The following is a 23588-nucleotide window of genomic DNA, read 5'->3' as shown; positions in this document are numbered from 1 at the left end:
CAACTGAGCTATATCCCAGCCCTCCATTAGTAATTTTAAAACACATTTTACAACAGAACATTTAAGGCTTCAAAAAGAGATATATAAATATATACTGAAATTCATATTAAATAACATGGATTTATATGAAGATCAAATAAATTATAGCTGAATATATATACAATATATGGAATCTCTAAAAATCATGTTATATTTCCCTCATTCTCAAGTTAGACAGGTTAAGGTGGTAATTTGAAGAAATGCAGATTGTATATTATCTAGTTATGTGTGACTGGAATTAGTACCTAGTATCCAAATAACAATAAGCCTTAAAATGAAATGAAACACTCCTCCATTTACATATAATCTCTGTTAACCTACTTTTTTTTTTTAAAATAAAACATGCTGTTTTAAAGAACAAAAACCTTTATGTTACACATGCTTTCTTAAATGAGGCTAAAATTTTATTTGCCTTTTACCATCCAAATAACTTAAGAAAGGTCCGGGGTCATTAAGACTTCCCCCACAGGCAAGAGATTACTTCTAGTGCATTCCCGACTCACAAAGGACCTCTTTGTTGCTAAAGGGGATGTACAACACTTTCAGAACCTTTTTATCCCCTTCATTTTGTAACCACTCTCCTCTCTTTAAACTTCCTCTTCCCCTGACTTCAGTTAAGACATACTCTCCTAGTTTTCTCACTACCTCTATACTTACTCCTCCATCTTCCATCCAAGATCAGCCACCTTATCAAAGCTCTACCCACTGTCTTCTTACTTGTGCTCTACATTCTCCTAGGTAAGGTTGACCTCTCCCAGATCTACAGCACGAGGCTCACACACTCTCAAAACCCATAAACGCAAACTGGAATCACCATGTGACCTCTTCAAGGTGTCCCCCAAACCAATCCTCCCATGTATTAAACAACTTAGGGAACAGCATTAACTTGCACCCAGGTGTCCAAGCCAGAAATCAAATCATTCTTTTTTTTTTTTCTTTTTTTAAGAGAGAGAGAGAGAGAATTTTTTAATATTTATTTTTCAGTTTTTGGTGGACACAACATCTTTATTTATTTTTTATTTTCTTTTTTTTTATGTGGTGCTGAGGAACCCAGCGCCCCGCACAAGCCAGGCGAGCGCACTGCGGCTTGAGCCACATGCCCAGCCCCTCAAGTCATTCTTAACCTTGCCTGACATGAACCTGTGTTCCATATCATCACTAAGCCCTGGTAGTTCTGAATGGTCCTCAGTTCCTTCTCCTCCAATTCATCTGCATCTCAACATTTTTAACTTGGATTATTATAACAAATTTACAGTATAACTTCTTTTTTTGAATCTATTCTTTACACCACAATTAAAGGTCTTTGTACAGGTCTGAGGATAAAGTAAAAAAAATTCTCTCTCTCATCTACCAGGCCCCACCCATATGCCCTCCACTGCAACTATAAATGATCAACTTGCAGGTTCCCCTAAAATTCTATGCTCTTATTCTTATATCCTGTTTCTTTTAACTCAATTCTTTTGACTTACTTCTGAACCTAACAAATCTATACCCATATAAATGTGATTTATATTTATATATTTATATAGCATATAAATGCGATTCAGTGTTTTTTTGTTTTGTTTTGTTTTACAATTCAGTTTAAATACCATCTGCTCCCAAAAGCAGACTTGAGGCTGCTCCCAAAAGCAGATTTGATTCCCTTCTTGAGTAGACTCAGCTCCTCTCCCTTCTAATATGGGACAGATGCCTCTTCTGTGGGGGCCCTGGATTCCTCCACCAGAATGCTGCTACACTTATGGTCTGTCTCTGTACCAAATTATAACTTGTAGGACACAAGGAAGCATATCCTGTTTGCCTTCTAGTAACTAGCCTAGAACCGAACACTTTGAATACTCAAAAAAATTCTGTTCCCTGAATTAACAATACATTTCTGTTAGAATCTAAATTTTTGCCATGCACCATATTCTCATTTCAAACACTTCACAGTATTCCCTAACAAATTCTTGAAATATATTTCTCAATGATCGTAATATATTAAAAAATTTCATTGCCATATCTATTTTAGAATCTACCATCACAAAACACTTGATCACAATTTAGCAGGCATGAGAAATTAATTTTTCAGTTTGGGAGCAACAAAAGAATCCTCTTGTGATATTTAGTTGTGTGCTGCAGCAAAACTCTTGAGGTAGAGGCACTAAAAAATAAAAATCCTAAGAAAAACAGCTTCTGCTGCAGAAAATTCATCACTTATTCAAGATGAAGATATTTCAGACTTTCTACTAGTAGTTATAGATGCTAATATTTAACTTTTCTAAAAGATGAACAGATTAAACCTAAATTTCAATCAGTAATTTCTCTTAGGAATTAAAATATAATTTTTAAAATTTAGTAACTCAGAAATACTTATAAAATATAGCTTATAATTAACAAACATATTTATTATAAAGAAAAACCACCTTTTCATTGTTGCATGCCACATTTTGAAATCTACCTTAAAGTTTACATAACTACTAACCTTTAGATGAAGTAGAATAAACAGCCAACAGAATTTTCAACAAATTTAAATCCATATTTGTAGCTAATAAAAAACATGATTCTGGCAACCACTATACCTCTTAAGTGATATTTTAATTGCTTAAAAAAAAATCAAAGCTATATAGTGAATTTCATCTCATGCAATTTCTGACTAACAAAAGTAAAACTAAGTGGAGGGTTTGGGGATATAGCTCAGTTGGTAGAGTGCTTACCTCCCCCATGCACAAGGCCCTGGGTTCAATCTCCAGCACCACAAAAATAAATAGATAGATGGATAAATAAATGGGAAAAAGAGAAGAAAATCTTAAAAAAAAAAAAAAAGTAAACCTAAGTGGAAAGATAACCCCTGGGTTTACTGAGGCAGAGCAACAGACAGAGGGATAACCAACAGAAGCCACACCATCTTCATGATGAAACATGCATCCCACATGAGGCCATCATGCCAGCTGGGGCACTGAGAAGCAGACACAATGGCCTAGTCGGGCAGACTGCTGCACAGTTTAACTGACACAACAGCTTCAGCTAAAGTCAATTCTTTTGAAAATCTCTCTCTTAAAATCAGATAGATTTGACTTCTAGGTAGGATTACAGAATGAACATCAACAGGAGGCTGAGGATAGGTAAAACAAAAACAAATCTCAAAAGAACTCTGAAGCTTTCTCTAAAATTTAAGTGAAATGCAGTATCCTTACCACCTACACACATCTCTCACTAAAACAATATAATCATAATTTCTAGGCTGCTTTAAAATATCACCTCTTTAAAAAAAAATAGAGACCCATTCATATCAATAAAAAAAATTTTTCTAAATATGAATTCCCTTGATACTACTTTCATAATTAGTAACATTCCACCTTAAACTGTCAAAGTTCTTTCACAAATGAGTGATACACTCTGTGGGACCTTAGGAAATATCCTATCAATCATGTGGTTGGTCTGACTACAATGTCACTAAGAAACATATTTCAGTGCATACAGAATACACTTATTACTGTCAATACACATCCAAGCATTTCAAGAGATGAATCTATTTAACCATTCCATTGTTTTCTATCTTTAAACTGGATCTCGAACCACAACAGAACAATTCTAATATTATTTTGCTGGTCCAGTTGATTTTAGTCATCAACTGGACCAGCAAAATAATCAAGACACAATGGAGTATGGTCCTAGGACCAAATTCAATAATCCAGATTGTTTTCATACAACCCTTGATTAAGAATGTATTTTACTTGTTGACTGATTGTATGTCCTCCTCTGAGAAGTGTCTGTTCAGGTCCTTGGCCCATTTGTTGATTGGGTTATTTGTTTTCTTTCAACAAGTACATGAAAAAATGCTCACAATCTCTAGCAGTCAGAGAAATGCAAATCAAAACCACCCTAAGATACCATCTCACTCCAGTAAGATTGGCAGCCTTTATGAAGTCAAACAACAACAAGTGATGGCGAGGATGTGGGGAAAAGGGGACACTTGTACATTGCTGGTGGGACTGCAAATTGGTGCGGCCAATTTGGAAAGCAGTATGGAGATTTCTTGGAAAGCTGGGAATGGAACCACCATTTGACCCAGCTATTCCCCTTCTCGGTCTATTCCCTAAAGACCTAAAAAAGAGCATACTACAGGGACACTGCTACATCGATGTTCATAGCAGCACAATTCATAATAGCAAGACTGTGGAACCAACCTAGATGCCCTTCAATAGACGAATGGATAAAAAAAAAATGTGGCATTTATACACAATGGAGTATTACTCTGCATTAAAAAATGACAAAATCATAGAATTTGCAGGGAAATGGATGGCATTAGAGCAGATTATGCTAAGTGAAGCTAGCCAATCCCTAAAAAACAAATGCCAAATGTCTTCTTTGATATAAGGAGAGTAACTAAGAACAGAGTAGGGTCGAAGAGCATGAGAAGAAGATTAACATTAAACAGGGATGAGAGGTGGGAGGGAAAGGGAGAGAGAAGGGAAATTGCATGGAAATGGAAGGAGACCCTCAGGGTTATACAAAATTACATACAAGAGGAAGTGAGGGGAAAGGGAGAAAAAAAAAAAAAAAACAAGGGGGAAAAATGAATTACAGTAGATGGGGTAGAGAGAGAAGAGGGGAGGGGAGGGGAGGGGGGATAGTAGAGGATAGGAAAGGCAGCAGAATACAACAGATACTAGTATGGCAATATGTAAATCAGTGGATGTGTAACCGATGTGATTCTGCAATCTGTATACGGGGTAAAAATGGGAGTTCATAACCCACTTGAATCAAAATGTGAAATATGATATATCAAGAACTATGTAATGTTTTGAACAACCAACAATAAAAATTATAAAAAATTTTAAAAAAGAATGTATTTTAAAAAAAAGACATATAATGTAGATTATATGGGGTGTTCCCAAAGCCTGATATAGTTATAATTTGGCCCTTTGCCACAAAAGTTTGAGCCCTGTACTACATCAGAGTTCAACAGCTGCTTATAGACATCGCCAAATTCATTTTTAAAAATATATCTTGATTATATTATTTGTGCCTAAGGAATTAACAATCAAGCTGGGCACAGTATAATCCCAGCTACTCAGGAGGCTGAGAAAGGAGAAACACAGATTCAGTGCCAGCCTGAGCAACTTAGTGAGGCCCTGTCTCAAAATAAAAAATAAAAAGGGTTAGGGACAGGCAGGGTAGTGCATACCTAAAATCCCAGTGTCTTGGGAGGCTAAGGCAGGAGGATCATGAGTTCAAAGGCAGCCTCAGCAAAAGCAACTCAGTGAGACCCCATCTCTAAATAAACTACAAAATAGGGCTGGGGATGTGACTCAGTGGCTGAGTGCCCCTGAGTTCAATTCCTGGTACAAAAAAGAAAAAGAAAAAGGGCTGGGATGTAGCCACTGGTAGAGTGTAACATCCTAGGATCAATCCTCAGCACCACAAAAAATAAAAATATAAAAAGAATTAACAATCAAATGTGAATTGAATTTAAGGCAACATTAAAATGCATATAAACACCATCTTAAAATGATTAGAGAAAACAAAATATAAGCAACATATGAAACTCTGTCAAAGACTTTTGAAAATCTGTACAATCTATTTAATGTTTGTACCTTATCTACAGGCTCCCCATACCCTCTAAGAACTCTAATTAGTAAAAAGCATTTGCTTGTTTGTATGCCAATTCTTTACTGTACTTCACTAATTTTATAAGCCAGCCAAATTCAAAAGGGTAATTTACTAACCTCCATGTCCAGAGCTACCTTTGAGTGACAATTATCACTGGAAATTTTCCAGAATTCTCTGGCACAAGACTATCTACTTGTCACATGTTACACTTGGAGGAGTGAATTCTCATTTCCAGATACTTCTAAACTCTTACACATTTAGCATATATACAACATTAAAAGTGATGCAACTGCTTATATTCAATTTACAAATATCCCTATTGGAGTCAATAACTATGATCTAAACTTAAAGATTAAAAAATAAAGCTCAAATGTTCCTATAAAAAGGCTATATATTGCCGGGTGCAGTGGTGCCCACTTGTCATCCCAGTGGCTCTGGAGGCTGAGGCACGAGGATCATGAGTTCAAAGCCAGCCCCAACAAAAACAAGGTGCTAAGCAATTCAATGAGATCCTGTTTCTAAATAAAATACAACATAGGGCTGGGGATGTGGCTCAGTGGTCCAGAGCCCCTGAGTTCAATCCCAGTACCAAAAAAAAAAAACCTATATACTATATTACACTGTCCTACCACAATGTCTATGTTCTATCTTACCACAATCTCTTCTTGTCATACCTAAGAACATTTTTACACCTTAATTAGGAGTGGATTTTACAACAAAACAAAACAAAGAAGACTTGCATTAACTATTGCAGTAGATGAGGTGCAGTTTCCTTTACATTTCTATATTCACTTTTTCTTATTGTAAGATTAATATGTGATCTCTGAAGAACATTTCAAAAGTAGAGAAAACTTGGAGCATAAAAGTCACCTTTAATTCTACCAACCAGAATACTGTCTTAACTCTTTCCAGTATTTTTATAAATATATATAGATGTATGTATGTGCATATAAATATGTATACACAAAAAATTAGAATGGCAGCAGGTAAAGGATTATAACTACCATATTTTCTTCCTTAATGTTGTATCATGAATATCTTTTCTACATTAAAAATTTCATAAGAACATAATATTCAATCATATGGCTAAACCCTAATTGATTTAACTTATTTTTCACTACTCTTTGAAACATGTTTATATCTGCTTCAAGATGATTCCCCATAAGTAAAATTACTATAGCAAAAGGGTCCAACATTTTTAAAAATCCACAAACTGTCAAAACAGACTTCCAGAATTATCATGGCAACTTAGTTCATGATCGGTGTTCCTTTCATATTGCTGTCATTTTCAGGACCGTCTTGTCATGGCTTTAGAAGCCCTCACAAGGTGCTCTAGTGTGAACTTGCAACCACTGAGCTTCTTGATCAGTATCTGACCTTCAGAGTTTAAAGGGTTTCTTTTTTCCACTCAAATTTCCATTTTGAAAAGATGATTTTTTAATCTATCAGCGTTCTAGTCTTTAGCTTTAAGTTCTAAAGTAATAAAATGATGGACAATCTTGAATAAAATATTAAATAGTACTTAATTTATAATTTTTTTCTGAATTTCTAGTACAATACTCAAAAATAGTCTCAAAGATTGTAAGCTTCTAACCTTTATTTCTTCCCATTATTTGTGATTTATCATAATGTTCTTTCCTAAGGGAAGGACTCTATGATAATGTAAACAAAATGTAGGCATATAAATAATGTAAATAATGAACAAAATATAAGCCATTGCCCATTTTTTTACTAATGATTTCATTAGAACAGTCTATAAGTAGAATCAATAAAAGCCTTTTAAGAGCTCATAAGTGAAACATGATATAAACATGATAGAATAAAATTTCATAAAAATAAATTAGACTGACTTTGTACATGTACTTAATCCCGAGCTAGATACTTTTGAAAGTTAGATCATGCTTAACCTATAAAGTAAAAAGTTTTCACTTTTTCTTTTCTGCATATGTACTTAGTAAGTGTTGTGATTTAGATATGAGGTGTCCTGCAAAAGTTCCGGTTACTGCAAGAAGATTTAGAGGTAAAATGATTAATTTTTAAGAATGCGACCTTAGTAGTCCACCCTAGTTTGAATGGACCAAGTGACTGCATGCAAATGAGATTTTTTTTTAAATTCATACCCGCAGTGACGCATCTCCTCCAGCCACACCTACCTGCTTATAGTCACTAGTCCATTCAAACTAGGATGGATTGCTTAGGTAACAGCTCCCCTAATCTGATCATTTCATCTCTGAATAGACCTGCATTACTGGTGCTTTGGGGGGACACCTCATATCCAAATCATAACAGTAAGTGTTTAGAATCTATTAATAATATTAATCATAAGACAGTGATAAGACAGCTTGACAAAGAAAACTATGTTGGCTAGGTTATACTCAAAAGGAAAAATACTTATAAAAGATGATTTTTCCTAAAATAATCAAAAAAGCTTTTGATTTAAATACTTAGTCTTAACCTGTGGCACATGGGTAGAATATCAAGGATGTTGAAAGTAATCATAAACTGAGATAAAGCTGTTTTATCATCCATTTTTCAGAAGACCTAAATCATTTTATTCTTAATAACTTTAAAAATATGTGGTTTCCTTCCGTTTTTGAACATTTCTCATTGAGTGCTCGCTATGACTACATTCTCTGAAAGCTCTTAAGAACAGGGATTACAGATTTACGCGCAGCACATGGGAAAGAGCTGCCCCCTCGGAGAGGGATGCTCAGCAAGGCCTTGTAGAGATGGATGACATCTTTAACAGGGTTCCTGCCCTGACACACACACATCACAGCTATTGAAGACGGACAGAAAGCAGCTCTGCTATCTAGATAGATGCAGCTAATGAAGAACCACTACCTACTTCCTGTCTTCACTTTGGCACACCTCCATTTTAAAAATTAAAATACCACCCAAAGGGGAGATTAAAAGAAAAAAAAAGGAAAGAACATGCTTCTGAAGTAACTTACTTGCTGACTTCTTTATACTGGGCTATCTCCTCAATATAAAGAAGGTCATGCAACCGCGACTGATAGTTGGTCTTGGTCAATGATTTGTCTAAAACCGACTGGGTAAACAGCTGGTCAGCAGACAGAGGAATTTGGTATCTGATAAGAAGGCTCTTCTCCAAATCAGTAGTTTCATTAGGTTCAAAATCTATAATAGTCTTAGAAGAAGAATCCCAACGCTTAGCAGTGGTTACTAGCTGTTGTTTTGCATGCATCAGATATTCAAGATCTAAATGGAAACAAAAAACACATTTATAAAGGAACACAACATTAAAATTCACAAATAATACACATTTGGGTAAGAGAATTTAATAGACTACAGCTAAAATTCTTAAAAATAAAAGAATACAAAAACCCTTTGAGAGTACTTTCCCTAGTTCAGACATTTCTTTTGTCTATTTTAGCAAAAAAATATTAATAGGAATCTATGAAAAGAATATCTTTAAAAAAAAAAAAAAACATAAGATTAGGACATACCACAAACAGTTGTTAACATTTTTAAAATGTAGATTAACACTTAGAACTTTTCAGTCAAGAGAAATCTGATCTGCAGGAAAAAGATGATAAATTCCTCATAAGATAATTTTATAAGGTATAATCACTTTCCTCCTCCTATCAATATCTGCCCTATTATAGAAAGAGAGATTAAAAAGCTGAAAAGTTAAATATTTTCTTATGTGGAAAAGCAGACACTATCTGAAAATCAACTTACTACAAACAAAAATCTTTTAGAAGACACACAAGTATAATACTACTGATTCCTCATCACAATGTGACACAATGCCATTCAAATGCCATTTCTGAAAAATCCAGTTTAGCCTCAGTTAAATTATTGGTAACTGTAGCACAGAATCAAAATGAATAACTGTTCAATCTTCTGACATCTCTGAAAGAAATGTGGATACAACCAGCACATCATAAGAAACTCAGAGTGTGCAGACCCCATGCTCAGTTTGCAGTGTGCACAGATTTCTATTACCGGGTGAAAAGTACTTACACCTATAAAAACGAAACTTAACCAAAAGGAAAAAACTATTCCACTGACTAACTAGGCCAAAATCCAGTTTTGGGAAAACAAGGTTTCACAGTTCAAATTAAAATTTGAGGAAGAAATAAAAAGTTCTGACAAAAGATCTGTGAGTCTCCAAAGCACAAAGATAAGTTATCCTAAAGGATCTATTAAATGAGAACATAGGCAAAAATTGGCATGTCTTGCTCAATGAGTGAGTGTGCAAATTTTAAATATTACATATACATTAAAAACATGTTAAGTATAGTCCTCCACTAAGAGAAATTTCTAAATTGTAGCAAATAGCAAATCCCTAACCTTTGTTCCCTTAAAAGTCATTTTTACATGACCGCTTCATAATTTCTTAAATGTCAACATAAACATAACAATCATCATCAAGAGGTAAAGATTATCTGCTCATTAAAAATCTGCATTTTAAAATGGCAATGCTGGGGTGGTGGCTCAGTGGTAGAGCACTTGCCTAGCATGTGTGAGGTACTGGGTTCAATCCTCAGCACCACATATAAATAAATAAATAAAGGTCCATCAACAACTAGTAAAAATATTTTCTAAAAAATAAAATGGATTGATACTCTGTTCTTGTAGTAGCCTCATAAGAAAGTTTCCTAAAGTTAGTCTTCTTCCTAAATCCTATCATCTTCCTAAAATTGAACACTACATTCACTCGTTAGAGCATAACTGCAAAAAGAAATTATACAAATGCCAACAATAAACAGATGATACCATCACTAAATGTCAGATGCTCATTATCATCATAAAAGGATGTCTGGATTTGCACTCATTTAATGACCTAACTTAATAGTGCTTAATGGTCAGTAGGTGCTAAGACTGTCTCTGTGAAGAGAGGGAGGGAGCCACGGGCATGGGACAGGGCCACTACTGAGCTCATTGTCATCCCCTCCTGCAGCACACGTGCACCCACTAGAAGAAACCTGGCCTGAGCCAGCTCCTCACGGGTGCGCACTTTTCTTCAATCTACATTAGGCTGAAATGGAAAACACTCTGGAAAGATGAAAGTGAACAAGTTAGGATCCAAATTCATAAAACCATACAGGGAGAGTTTAACACTGACTTATTAACCAATTCCTATCACAATAAATCCCAAATCTCACAGAAATTACAATCTAAAGAATTTCTTCCCCTGAGATACAGTAAGCAGAAACTATAAATATATTTTAAGAGAAATCCATAAGGAAAACTTACAAAGATAATTATAATATATCTAAAGTTTTGAAGATACCTTAAGGGAAGGGCTTCCACTATCAAAAACAGAATTCAAGATTGGAATATCTAGTCTGACACTTCCCAACTTCCCTAGCTCTTCTGATACTGAGAATAGCAGCTGGCTCTCCTCTCAGCCACAAAGTTGCTATTCCAAGATAGCATCCAAGGTTTACTTTGTTTTGAAGTATGTATTGCAGCCAACTTAAAATGTAACTTTAACAGGGCTTGGAGAGTGGGTAGGAAGACAGTAAGGGGGAAAAAAATCCCGTGTTCTAAGTAGCCATCACAAGAGCAAACACACAAGAGGCATGTGATGAGTGGGTTTTAAATATGAAATTTACTAAAAACAGCTGCTTTTATCTGGGACTTGTAGATAAAATTAAATGCTTCCTAATTCCAAAATCAGAAAATAAGACTCTTGCTTAGAAAGTATTTTGGTCTGTAATCTGACAAACCTTGACTGCTCAACTTTACAATAGAATAAAATTCGAGTAATCACCAGCTGCCACTTCCACTGTGTTCCAATATCCTTCCTTTGCTACCTAGAATCAAGAGGACTATCTCTTTTTCTCCTTTAATGCTACAGGGGATGAAACCCAGGGCCTCACACATGCAGGCAACGGGCTCCACCACTAAGTTTACTTCCCCAGCCCTATTTTTGCTCTCTTAATGAGGCTAACAAAAAGTTAAAACAGCAGAGTGACAGCAGAAGTAATTCATACTCTGTGCACACTTACACTCTGTTCCGTTTATCTTTTATTAACAAACTATTTTTTAAAACCTATTTTTCTCCTGTTTTTCTAATCATATTATATAGAGACAGGTACAAAAATATGTTCTTAATTTACCAACAACTTTGGCACTTGGGAATAATATTTCAATCACACTAAATTTTATGTTAATGTTAACATATCATGCTGTACTCATAGTAGAAAAATGTATAATATCAAGTTTTCAGATTTAAAGACAAGAGTTACTTTCAACATGTTGCTTCCACATATTCAAAACACAATTCCAAATCAGTACTTTCAAGCACAAGTTTTCTTCCATCAATCAAACTGTGGTAGGAAGTATACACTGAGTTTACTTTGTAAGTAAGGGGAAAACTCACTAACTTCCTTTCCTTGTGGATGTCTTTTGCTGCACATTTTTGAGAGGAATATATTTAATTTTAGTCCAAAAAAAATTTTTAATAGTGTTTTTTCTGAACCTGAATCTCACCAACAAGGAAAAAACTTGGGGGAAAAAAAGGTTAAGGTTATATGTATTTACTCTCTACGATATGTTGACTAGAGGGGGGAAAAAATCCAAATATACTCTACAAAAGAAAAGGTCTGGATGCTTTAGATATCATGAAAACAAGGCTGGGGGTATAGCCCAGTGGCAGATATTTGCCTTGCAAACATGAGGCCCAGGGTTCAATCCCCACAACTGTTTGGGGGGAGGCACGGGTGTATATTATGACAAAAATAAAAAACAAAAAACTATAGGTTTCCCTCAGCTCAAACTGGAATTAACTAAAGTAAGGAGGATTTTTAATTCAATACTAGAAAATTCATTCCAGTCTGCTATATAACTTGATTTTAAGTTTCAATGAGGAATACACTAATATACCTAAATCAGTTTGACAAACACTGAGAGCCTTTAAATCACTGAGGCGCACTGTTGAGTCCAAAAGGGAAGGAGTGCATGCAGCATTTCCACACTTATTTGTACACAGAACTCTTCACCATAGGTGTTATCATTCATTCCAATGAACACAGTCTAGGAAACCCTGAGTTAACAGATGGCCCAGCATGGTCCAAATTTATAATTTTATGGAAAAGAACTATGTTTCCATCATTAGTTTAAGAATTAAAAACTTTGCTTCAACATTGAACAGTCAAGTGAAAAACGTGATAAAGGTATTTCCCATACAAATTCCAGTTTTATACCTTCACCCTCAAAATTTCTTTCTGTATACAGAAATCAAATTACATTATAACTTATAATCAAAACTGTATAAACATGACAAAGCTCAGATCTAATTAAATTCCCACTGTATTTGGCTGACTGGACCTGAAAGGAGACTTTTTCTCCTAACTGGAAACCAAGAAACATCCAAGAATGCCTTGGTGGAAACAAGAGGTCAAATGAGCCAGGCTGTCACACTGTCACCAACTTAACAAAGCAGTCATTTTGTTCTCAATGTCCATGAATGCTATCCATACAGTATTCCAGGAAATGATACAAAATGTGGCATTGCCACTTTATATTTTTATTGTCTCAGAATGTTTATAAAATTGTAAATGTACATAAACAATTATTTGTCCTCAAATTTTTTGCTGACAAGAACTCTGCTCTGCTAATAAAAAATACAGACTTAAGCTACTAAGATTAAAAAACAGGAGAAACATATTATATATTTATATCTTGCTTTGTTTCTCCAAAATTCTGTTAGAACTCTATATACAAATACACTGAAACAAATGTAGTGATGCAATTTAAAACTTCAGGAATGTAACAAAAAATGGTAACATTCAATAGCATCAACTTTAAGAGTAGGGACCTTTATCAAAGACACAACTACACAACTAAAACCAGCACAACACATCAGCTAATATGAGTAACAACCCAAGAAAGGCAGTCAAATGTCATCTGATCTAAATCTACATATAGGTTTTTCCTTTTATAATGTTCAAAATCTTATATCAAAAGCTCTGTTTGTACATTTTATATTATTCCTTTGTAATATTCATTTTTCCTCAGTCCTTGAAAACCAAATTTCACTTTGTGAAATTATTTCAATATATCTAAAATTCAAGAAAATACCTAATTTTTTTTTCAATTACTTCTTGAAATAACTACTTGAAAGTAAAGTCTTACTTAATAGGCAAAGATATCAAACTACATACAAAGAGGTCACCCAAAAGTAGATACAGCACCTATATTGTAAAAAGTAGGGAAAGAGAATATCCTTGTATTCACTCCCTCTACCATATCTTAATAAAACATAAAATTTATCATATTTAAAAACTGATATATCAGGAACATCAGAAAGAAAACTGTTTCTTACAGTTAACTGACTCAAAATATTAGTCCTGGGCAACTCTTTCAAGCCCTACAGTGTGCTCTCCAGCCCAGGAGATACGCAGGTGCCATGGTCTTAACAGCTCTGCTCTTTCTCTCTGCTTTTCTGTTCCTCTGTTAGCCCCATGCACCCAATCCCCAATTAAAAAACAAAGTTCCCTCTCTCTTTTTCTACTTTCTTCATTCTGAGTACAAGCCAGAAATTATCCTAATCATGGCTCGTGGTAAAAATAAGAACTGTTTACTAAATGTCAGATCCTGTGCCAGGCTTATTTCTAGTCCTCACAATTCTCTACAAGACAAATAACCACAGGCTCCCTTTTATATGTTTCAGCATGAAGCTCAGAACTGGTGGGTACTCTCCCGAGGGCCATTCAGGTAATGAGTAGAAAATCAGCATTCAAATCCAACTGTTACTTCACTCTAAACTTTGTCCACTGCTCTTTTTTTCCAATTAGAAAAGTAGCACATATCTGGCCGGGTGTGGTGGCACCCACCTGTAATTCCAGCGGCTCAGGAGGCTGAGGCAGGAGGACTGCAAGTTCAAAGCCAGCCTCAGTCAGCAACAGAGAGACACTAAGCAACTCAGTGAGACCCTGTCTCTAAATAAAATACAAAATAGGACTGGGGATGTGGCTTGGTGGCCAAGTGTCCCTGAGTTCAATCCCCAGTACCAAAAAAAAAAAAAAAAAAAAAAAGGAAAGAAAGAAAAGTAGCACATACAGGAGGCAAAACAGTCAAAGTACTATTCCCAAGCCCATGAAAGACCCTGCAATCCTCCTCATCACCACTTTTCTCACTGGCATCTGTTTAAATAGTATCATTTTCTTTTACTTTTCACTACAGACATTTAACATTTTATGTTATGAACAACATATTAACTAGTGTGGATTCTTGACAACACTTGAAACCCTATACTTATGGGAAAATAAGTTGTGAGTTTGAAATCACCAATATAAAAGCAAACTTTTAAAATACAACCTACACGTTTTTTAAAAAAAAAAAATACCCCTTTATAGTTACATTTGCGAGTAGGGGTTGCCCGTTGGTCTCTTTTTATGATTTATGTCTCCTCAGGATTTAAAAGGAGTGCTTCCTGTAGTCCTGAAGTTCTGGTTCTGAAAGCAACTTTCTAGTAGAGAGGTAGGCAAACTACAGCATACAAGCCAAATTTAGCCCACTGTTATTGGTGAAAATTAAATGTATTGGAACAGTCACCCCATTTGTGTATTGTCTATGACTGCTTTTGCACTACAATGCAACAGAAATCATCTGCCCTGTAACACCTAAATGACAACGTCTAATCCGTTGCAAAAATAATCTGCCAAATCTATGCTTCTATTTTTATTTGATAAACTACCATCATTTATTTGGCTATGAATATAGCTTATGCTGATTCCCAAGACTATTGAAAATATGACAGAAATACATATAACCAGAACAAAAACAGGTAAAAGGAATCAAATAAGTGGGAAACATGGGTAAAACGAAGCCTAGGTCATCTTAGCAAGCACATGAGAAGATAACACCAAATGGTAAAATTCAGCCAAAAATGTTTCTTTAACCTCATCTAGAAGCAAAAGGAGAGGAAGACAGATCAATTCTACTTTTTCAGTGTCCAAAATAAAATCCTAGTATTTGCTCATGAAGAGGTCACTCTCTGGGTTCACGTGAGCGGGGCACTATGGTACACAGTGAAAAACCATCCTCCACATTATGGTTAATTACACTCAATACAATAGTGAGTTTCATACAGCTGTGTTATTTGAAGAGATACTAAATAAATATTTAGTGTTAAATAAAACAAAGCACCTATAAATCCAACCAAAAGCTACAGAAGTATGGACTAATGTGCCCTTCCCCTGTCCTATTAGATCTAGGCATAAAATTTAGGCTAAGCAATAACACGACTACATACAAAGTAATTCACCATCTTCTGCCGGTATTACATAGTAAAACCAAGGGGCTCTCCCCCAAAACACAGAGTAGATCCTATTGAAGGCACTCTGGTCTCCTAACACTAGTGAATGTGCAAGCTGACTTCTGAAGGTTTATACAGGAGGACTTTTCATTAAGAGATAATGGACTATAACACCAGCAAAGCTTCCTGGACAGTGAGCAGAACACGGAACTCGACACTGCAGGTGTTCACATGACTGCCATTAAAATGATATTCTACCCACACTCATATTAAAAAGATTTTACTGTGCTAAAACTTATCTTACTTAAAAATAAAATTATAAACCATCAAAACAGACCTGATCAACTACTCAGACAAGTTTAGGGAACCTCAAAGCAATGGTTGCTCAGTGACTGAATGAGGAGCAGGGAACAGTGTGAACCATTCTAAAGAAGAACCATTATGCACGAAATGAGCCAATCCACTCGGATTTTTTTCTTATCATTCCCTCCCTATCCAGGGAATATTTAGGGGCCAATACATATCTTTTACTTTTGCCTTTTAATACATCGTATCAGGGAAAAAAGTCTAAATATTACCTTCTGTAGAAGCTGCATCAATCATTACTCTTTGCATGAGTACTGGTTCCAATCCAAAGTCGAAAACTATGGTTTGGCGAAAAGTTCCAAATATTTCTGTGTTAAATGCTATCCCGACTTTATACACGTAATGATCTAATCCATTTTGGGCCATCTTTCCTCCTATCCATTCTTGACAGTTTTCTGGGACTTCTTGTGATACCTGGGTAGTACTATCTCCGGCAGATATTGCAATGATACTAAAATGAGGACGATGAGCATCATAAAGCAATGCTACACGATACAGCATTCTTGCAGGCTACAAGGAAGTTAAAATAATGCATTGAGTACAAGGGGGTGAAAAATCCAATTGTAATTGGGCTCTTCAACGAAAATATTTCCATAAGGGACTGTTACTTTCCCATGCTTCTAAGATACTATGCTCAAAATACAAACTGCTCATAAGTGATTTAAGAAAAAGTCAGAATGGTTAAAAAAAACAGTTGTTAAAATGATATATTTATGCTACATCACTAGCTCCCTGCTTCTTCTGTGATATGTTCGTCTTTCACTGGACAAAAATCTATCTCCTCCTGTCACCCTTGACCTCCAACTTTCCATACTCTTTGCCTAAAAAAGTTTTATGTAGCCTCAAATAGGAAGCCTTCATAAGAGGGCAATTACCTCTGAAAGCCCTGGATTGGGTTCAGGGCTGAAGCTAAATGTTCTTAGCTTTTTCATCTCAAGATACAGATGATACAGTGGAAGAAACACCACCAAAAAGAACACAAAACTTTTCCACTGAACATAGTCACAGAAATTTTTGACTCTGCTTCAATCTTAAACTTTATTATAGTTTAAGATAAGAAACACTACAGAAAAGTCTCATATTTAAAACTGTATTACAGAATTTGCAATCTCTTCAAATCAAATAGAAAAACAAGTTATTTAAAAATCTTAAAACTGCCAGATTAAACAATTCAATTTTTGAATAGTTAATTTATAAGCCATGAACCCCATCCTACATTTCAGTTTTGTAAGATAATATGGCAAATACTTCTTTACCAAATAAATAGGAAAGAATCCTAAATAACTATACAGATTGTATCTCAAAGTCAAAATAAACTGTACTTTTAATGACTGAAATACAGAACTCCACTTTAGCACAATATAGACCCTACATGAGATGTACTTAGATTAAAACATTTTTAGTGCTCTCTTAACACAGAGATTAAAAGGTCCAAAAAAGCTTGAAGAAAACTTGACAAAACTTATATTCTTAAATGAGCACAAAACTCATACCTTACAAGTGAGAGCAAAGGTCCATGTCTGGTGAGACTTTTTGGTGTTGACAGTAACCGACAGGTCAGGACTATGCTCCACCTTTACTCCTTCTATACATTCACTAAGCTGAAAATAAAGAGAATTGATCTTATGGTTTTTATCACTAAAAACACAAATTAAAATTTTAGCATGATAAATAAAAATCAACAGTAAAGACACTGATGGAATTGTTTATCAAGCAAGGTATTTTATACATTAACTTTCAGTTATTTTTATAAGAACAAATATAATAGAGCTAATATCAAAAATAAATTAACCAAAACAAGTGATCAAAACTGCCTAAAACAAGGTAATTAATACAACACCTGCAATTCTCTAAGCAAATAGTTTAATGTTGGCCTTAATTTAACAAATGAATCTACTTTTGCTACTAAAAGCATCATTTTATCAGGAATCAAGTTGTTCATATAATAGAAAAAGAAATAAACCAAAACACAGCATACAAAAAAGTCAAGATTCAAACAAGTTCATTGTTTAAGAAAGTCAAAAAAAAAAAAGGTAGTTTATTTTCCTCACCACTTTCTCAGGAGATAATGAATTCATCCACTTTTCTATCAAGGTTTCCATGTAACTGCCTGAGAGCTGTTTATTCTCATTTTGTTGTTTCAATTTTATCAACCGTGAAGCATATCTTTTCTGCCATTCTGCTAGTTCTTCCTGGGAATGTGCTGAAGTACACTGGGCACCATACCTACAGATTCCTTGCTCTAAAAATCTAAGTGGAACAGGAAAGACTGTTTTATCATACACTTTGTTTAACCATTAAAGATAAACCTGCAGCATTTGCCCTCTGCCTCCTCAAGAACAAAAACAAAACATCTTCTGGAAAGCCATACTTATCACACTGCAAAGGAGGCAGAAGAGGTCTGAAGAACTATAGAACATTTATAACAATCAAAACACCAACCCCACATTCACTGACTTCTTTCTCTGGAAAAGGGACCCTAAACCACAGTATAGTCACAACCCCTCCCCCCAAAAGACACCAAAAAGTCACTTCCTTGGTGATACAAGAGCTCTACTGGATAATTCCTCTAAGGGTTTTTTTTTTGTTTTTTTTTTAAGCAACACTGACATCAAGTGGATTAGCTGCTCACACACAGGTAAGCTGTACTTCCCAAAACTATATGACCTAAAGAAAATGTTCCATATACTAGGAATTGCATTCTGAAACAAATTAATATGGTATTAAATTATCATTGTAAGGCTACTGCTTTTCACCTTCAAATATAATAGTTTTACTCTATTTATATAAAACTATTACCTATACTTCACTGAAAACATTGGACGGTATTAATTTAAGTTTCAAATAAATTCAGGACAAGAGTTTTATATTACAGAGTCCCAAATTTATTCAATAGTCATATTCAATTCTTCAAAGGGTAAATAAATAAATGTTCACTTTAAAGGATACAAGAGTTACTGATTTTTCAGTGTTTGACTTGGAACACTAGGGTGACTTCAGCTAACAATAATATAGTATATATTCCATAAAGCTAGAAGATTTTTGAGTGTTCTAACTACAAAGAAATGATAAATGTTTAAGTTAATGAATATGCTAACCACACTGATTTGATCGCTACACAATGAATGAATGCAAACATCAAACTATCATATTGTACCCCATAAATATTTATGCTCAATTATGTGTCAACCAAAGACAATTTAAAAAGAAATCAATTGATAATTTTGTGGTCAAAAACATAAAAAGGGCTTTGACCATTAATTTTTTTTAAAAAAAAGTTTCAAATATACTACAAAATGATGGGTAAAGCCAGTTTTTAAATCAATGAAAATATTTAAAAATTGATAGATCTTTGAGAGGAAATAAAATGAAAATTAATCTATAAATAGCAAAACAGAAACAAGAGAGATATTATAAATAATTTTCAACTCTAGCTGGAAAGAAATACAAAATGAACCACAGCATAGCATAAGTCTTCCAGTGGCTCACCACACTGGAAAGCTGAGTGTATCTACAGCTTCTCCTATACAACAAAGCATTTGAACTTAAAATTATGCTGTTATTAAATTATTTTATGCTTCAAAAGACACATTTAAAATCATATATTTATGTATCATTTAAGCATAGCATGTTTTCATGAGCCAAAAATTTCTTTGTCATTGTATGCTTTGCTTTAAAGTATTATTTTTCCCTAAAAGAAGGAAGGTTTTCTGTTCTCATCTGGACTATAAATTTTTCCTTCCCATAGGACTATATGCAATCTGTCCTACAATACAATGCCACTAGGATTTTCAATATTTACTATTTAGTTTCTTTATTTCTACTGCAAAATCAAATCTGATATCTTGACTAGTCAATCATCAAACCACGTATCAGGTTTTCTTAATATCAAAAACAATTTCTATCTAAAATTCTACTAGTACCCCATTCTCATAAAAAGAACTGAAAAGTTCACCTTTTTAAATGTGACTTTAATAAATTCCTTTTACATGAATATGTAATTACTCAATTTTGAAAGGTTAGCCCTTCAAATATAAATTACTCAATATAATTCTATATAAGGATTACATAATTTTTTTTTCAGAAAAGTTATTAATATAATTTAATATATCTTTATTTTATGTTCTACTTTAGTTTATGAAAAGCAATTTGAATTTCAATCACCTTAGCTAAGTAAATTTCATGTTTATAAGAGACCAGCAATTAAGCTCAACCATAATAATACAACTGGCCTCATAAAAGACTTTGGAACAGTCTTAACAACCTGCATTTAGATCATTGTTGTTTGTAATTAAAAGTAGGCTCATGGATATGATTTTGACTTTAATGACAATGACCTTTGTGGCTTCTATTTCATATGGAAAATAAACCATTTTACTCAATCATTATACTTTTTCTTCCTTCACTATTATCCTCTTTGAATTTGAATTATTACTTTCCAAAAAGAAAGGAAAATAGTCTATCCTTTCAACAAAGACAAGTAATTGATTTAAAAAAAAAAAAAAATTTCACATTACCTTTTACACAAAGTATATTCCTCGCTGCTTGTGATTCCCCTAGGTGGTGGGCGGAAATGCCAACCATTACAAGACCCTAGGGAGTAATCAGGATATAATCTTATCATTTGAGGCTACCTAATAATTCTGACATTTTAATGTGTAAGAAACACTACAATCCCTCCACACACATCATCCCAGATGATGTAAATAGGACATGACATACTAGCTTCTACCAAAATGTAACCTACCAATCAACTGAGCTAAATCAATCAACTAGGTGAAACAAAAAAACCACTGAAGAGGCAGTTAACTTAAGCAAGTTGGTGGTCCTGGCCCTGTCCTATAAACTGGTGGACCTGTATCAGTGCAATCTCTTCCCTAAGAACCAGGGGAGGCGTTTGGCATGCTTGTCATTTCTTAAGCATGAGATGTCGACCAGGAATTCCTTTAGGAAGGAAAAAAATGGTTTTATCAAGGAAATCTTACATAACAAATTCCACTACTGCACTCTGAGTAAGAAGCTCCACATCATCATTCATGTTCCTTGGGATTTGTCTGACACATGTCACTGTATGCTGTAACCCTCTTTTATAACTGAAATAAAATTTTAAAAGTTTATTTCTGAGATAGGAGCCAAAACACAAAATTCATTTAATTCTGAGTATAATGAACTTCAATTTTAGATGAGGTTCCAAATAAGCCAATGAAAATGAAACTTAAGAAGAAAAACAACAGCTTGAGGCTAAGCAGCCATTTTCTACTTCCTCCCATGTCACTGTGCCTCCCACTACAGGGGGTTAAAAATTCAGCCAAGTTAAATTTAAAGATATGCTTCATCCCTTACTACCAGGGTGACTTTGGGGAAAGTACTAAACCTTAACAAATATCCACTTCATCACCTATCAAAAAGATAGAGAAGGACCCTAAGAAGTCAGCATTGTTCTATGAAAGACAGCATGTGGCAAACACCAATTAATGTTGGTCTCTCTTCCCTTTCCTCTGGTAAATGGAGAGGGAAGGCTTAATTAGACAGGAATAACTCAGTTTACAGATCAGAACTTTAAAAAAATAATAATAATAATGATTATACTAGCCAATGGGAGAGGGAGAGAAGGAAGAGAAGAGATGAAGAGGAGGAGAGCTAAGGATGAGCTTTAAATTTAGTCCTATACAGAGGCAAGAGGATGAACTAAATGACCTCTAGTGTTGTTACCTTCTACCTCCACTCTGCCCCATTCATCTATAAAAGGGTGTCAAGGAGAAAATGGCTTTCATCCACAACTATTTCTCAAATGTTTATATTCTTTCATACATCTCCACTTACATGTACCATAACTCAGTAAATTTCCTCCCAATAATCAATTAAAAAAAAAAAAAAAAAAGCCCAGATTCACAGCTATCAAAAGTTACACAAGATTTGGTACTTACCTTCATCAAAGTCTTCCACATGATATCCAGAGAGGACGTTACTAGTTGCTGTCTGCAATTTTTCAAATGAAAGACATGTAAGACAAACAAGAAATAACAAGTTGATGCTGAATTAAATTTGGATATTTCTAACATAAAAAAGTAGAGTTTGAATACTTAAAAAATATTTAATAACACTAGTATGTTGCAAGGGATATTTTGTGCTCTTTGTTCTATGTTCAACTATAATAAAATATGGAAAAGAAGCACTTGTCAGGCCCTCTTTCAGGAACTGATAGAGAACTCCCCATAAGAATACACCTGGTAGCAGAAGAAAAAAGTCTGTTCTGAACTGAATGGGGGTAGCACCTCCCATCCATTTGTTCATTTCCCTCTCTGTCATCATACCTATAACATGAGGGAGGTATGTTTTCTCCCATAGCTAATGGCATGCTACAACCTCCAGGCCTTGAAGCAGTCTCTACCAAGTTCCCCTCAATCTGGGATAAACCCTTCTTTCACAATGAAGTCAAAAGCTGGGGATCCACTCACTCTAACTGCCTTAGATAAATGTCAAATTAGCATTTGGGGCTCTAACTTTACCCTAAGCTCCACAATCTCAATTTTGAACAAGTGCCACCTAGTGCACTTTTTAAAAAATTATTCTCCAGCCTCTTGCATGCTGGATCATTCCCAGCTAAGTACAGATTTGCTGTCAACAGTATACAACTGCCTTTCTGCATTCCCATACCTCCCAGGGTACTGGCACATAATGAGTAGTCAATAAAATGCTAGGTGGGCAGGTGATCACCTAAGCACTTCAAACACAAAACAAAACTCATCAACTTTACCCTAAACCTGAACCTCCCTCCCACACTTCCAATGCTCTTTATCTCAAGTTAATGTAGTCTTCCTTCCCAAAGAAAGTCAGACTGAAATTTTAAAAGCCATCTTAAACACTTCCCTCTTCTATCGTGAGTATCCTCCAAATCTTGCCCAAGCAGATCTAGAATGTCTCTCATATCTGTCCACCATCCTACCACCTGTCTCTTCTGTCCCTGAACCAACTGACTATGTGCCAATTACACTGTACCAAGTTACTTCTGGGTCTTTACTTAGATGTCCTCATCCTATAAATTCAGTAACTATGCTCTGCTCTGCTCTGCAGTGTTCACCTCTCCTCTCCCTGCTTATGTTTCCATCACCACGTACGTCTTCAAATGGCTCTCTAGAGAGCTTTCCACACACAGTTCAGCCGTCCAGAGCCTTGAGTAGTCCAAGTAATTGTTAAAGCGAATCAAAAGCAGGAAACTCAGTATCCTAAGATGAAATTTGGAATGTCTTACAGAAAGAATATAATGTCATAAATGTCAAATGGCTGCAATAATAATGTCATTGTCCTTTATATGTGGTTAATCAAATTGAAGATTTTAGCTTGGGCTAGAACA

The 23588-nt window shown here is 34.9% G+C and overlaps 1 protein-coding gene across 2 annotated transcripts in view; it reads right to left on the bottom strand.

The window, feature by feature from the left end:
* The window catches only part of Helz (helicase with zinc finger), a 164647-nt gene that overhangs the window by 91464 nt on the left and 49595 nt on the right, over positions 1–23588 (bottom strand). For both annotated transcript variants that reach the window (XM_071603620.1, XM_027946304.2), the window contains exons 8-13: positions 22162–22213; positions 20752–20827; positions 18286–18484; positions 17728–17835; positions 16447–16744; positions 8586–8853 (exon numbers count right to left, since the gene is read on the bottom strand). In XM_071603620.1, coding sequence (XP_071459721.1) covers positions 8586–8853; positions 16447–16744; positions 17728–17835; positions 18286–18484; positions 20752–20827; positions 22162–22213 — 1001 coding nt within the window. The remainder of the gene's footprint in view (positions 1–8585; positions 8854–16446; positions 16745–17727; positions 17836–18285; positions 18485–20751; positions 20828–22161; positions 22214–23588) is intronic.

Source organism: Marmota flaviventris, chromosome 17 (genome assembly GCF_047511675.1).
Source record: "Marmota flaviventris isolate mMarFla1 chromosome 17, mMarFla1.hap1, whole genome shotgun sequence".
In the NCBI taxonomy this organism is placed as follows: Eukaryota; Metazoa; Chordata; class Mammalia; order Rodentia; family Sciuridae; genus Marmota; species Marmota flaviventris.
Note: the sequence above shows the minus strand (reverse complement) of the source record. Positions and strands in the feature narration are given on the sequence as shown.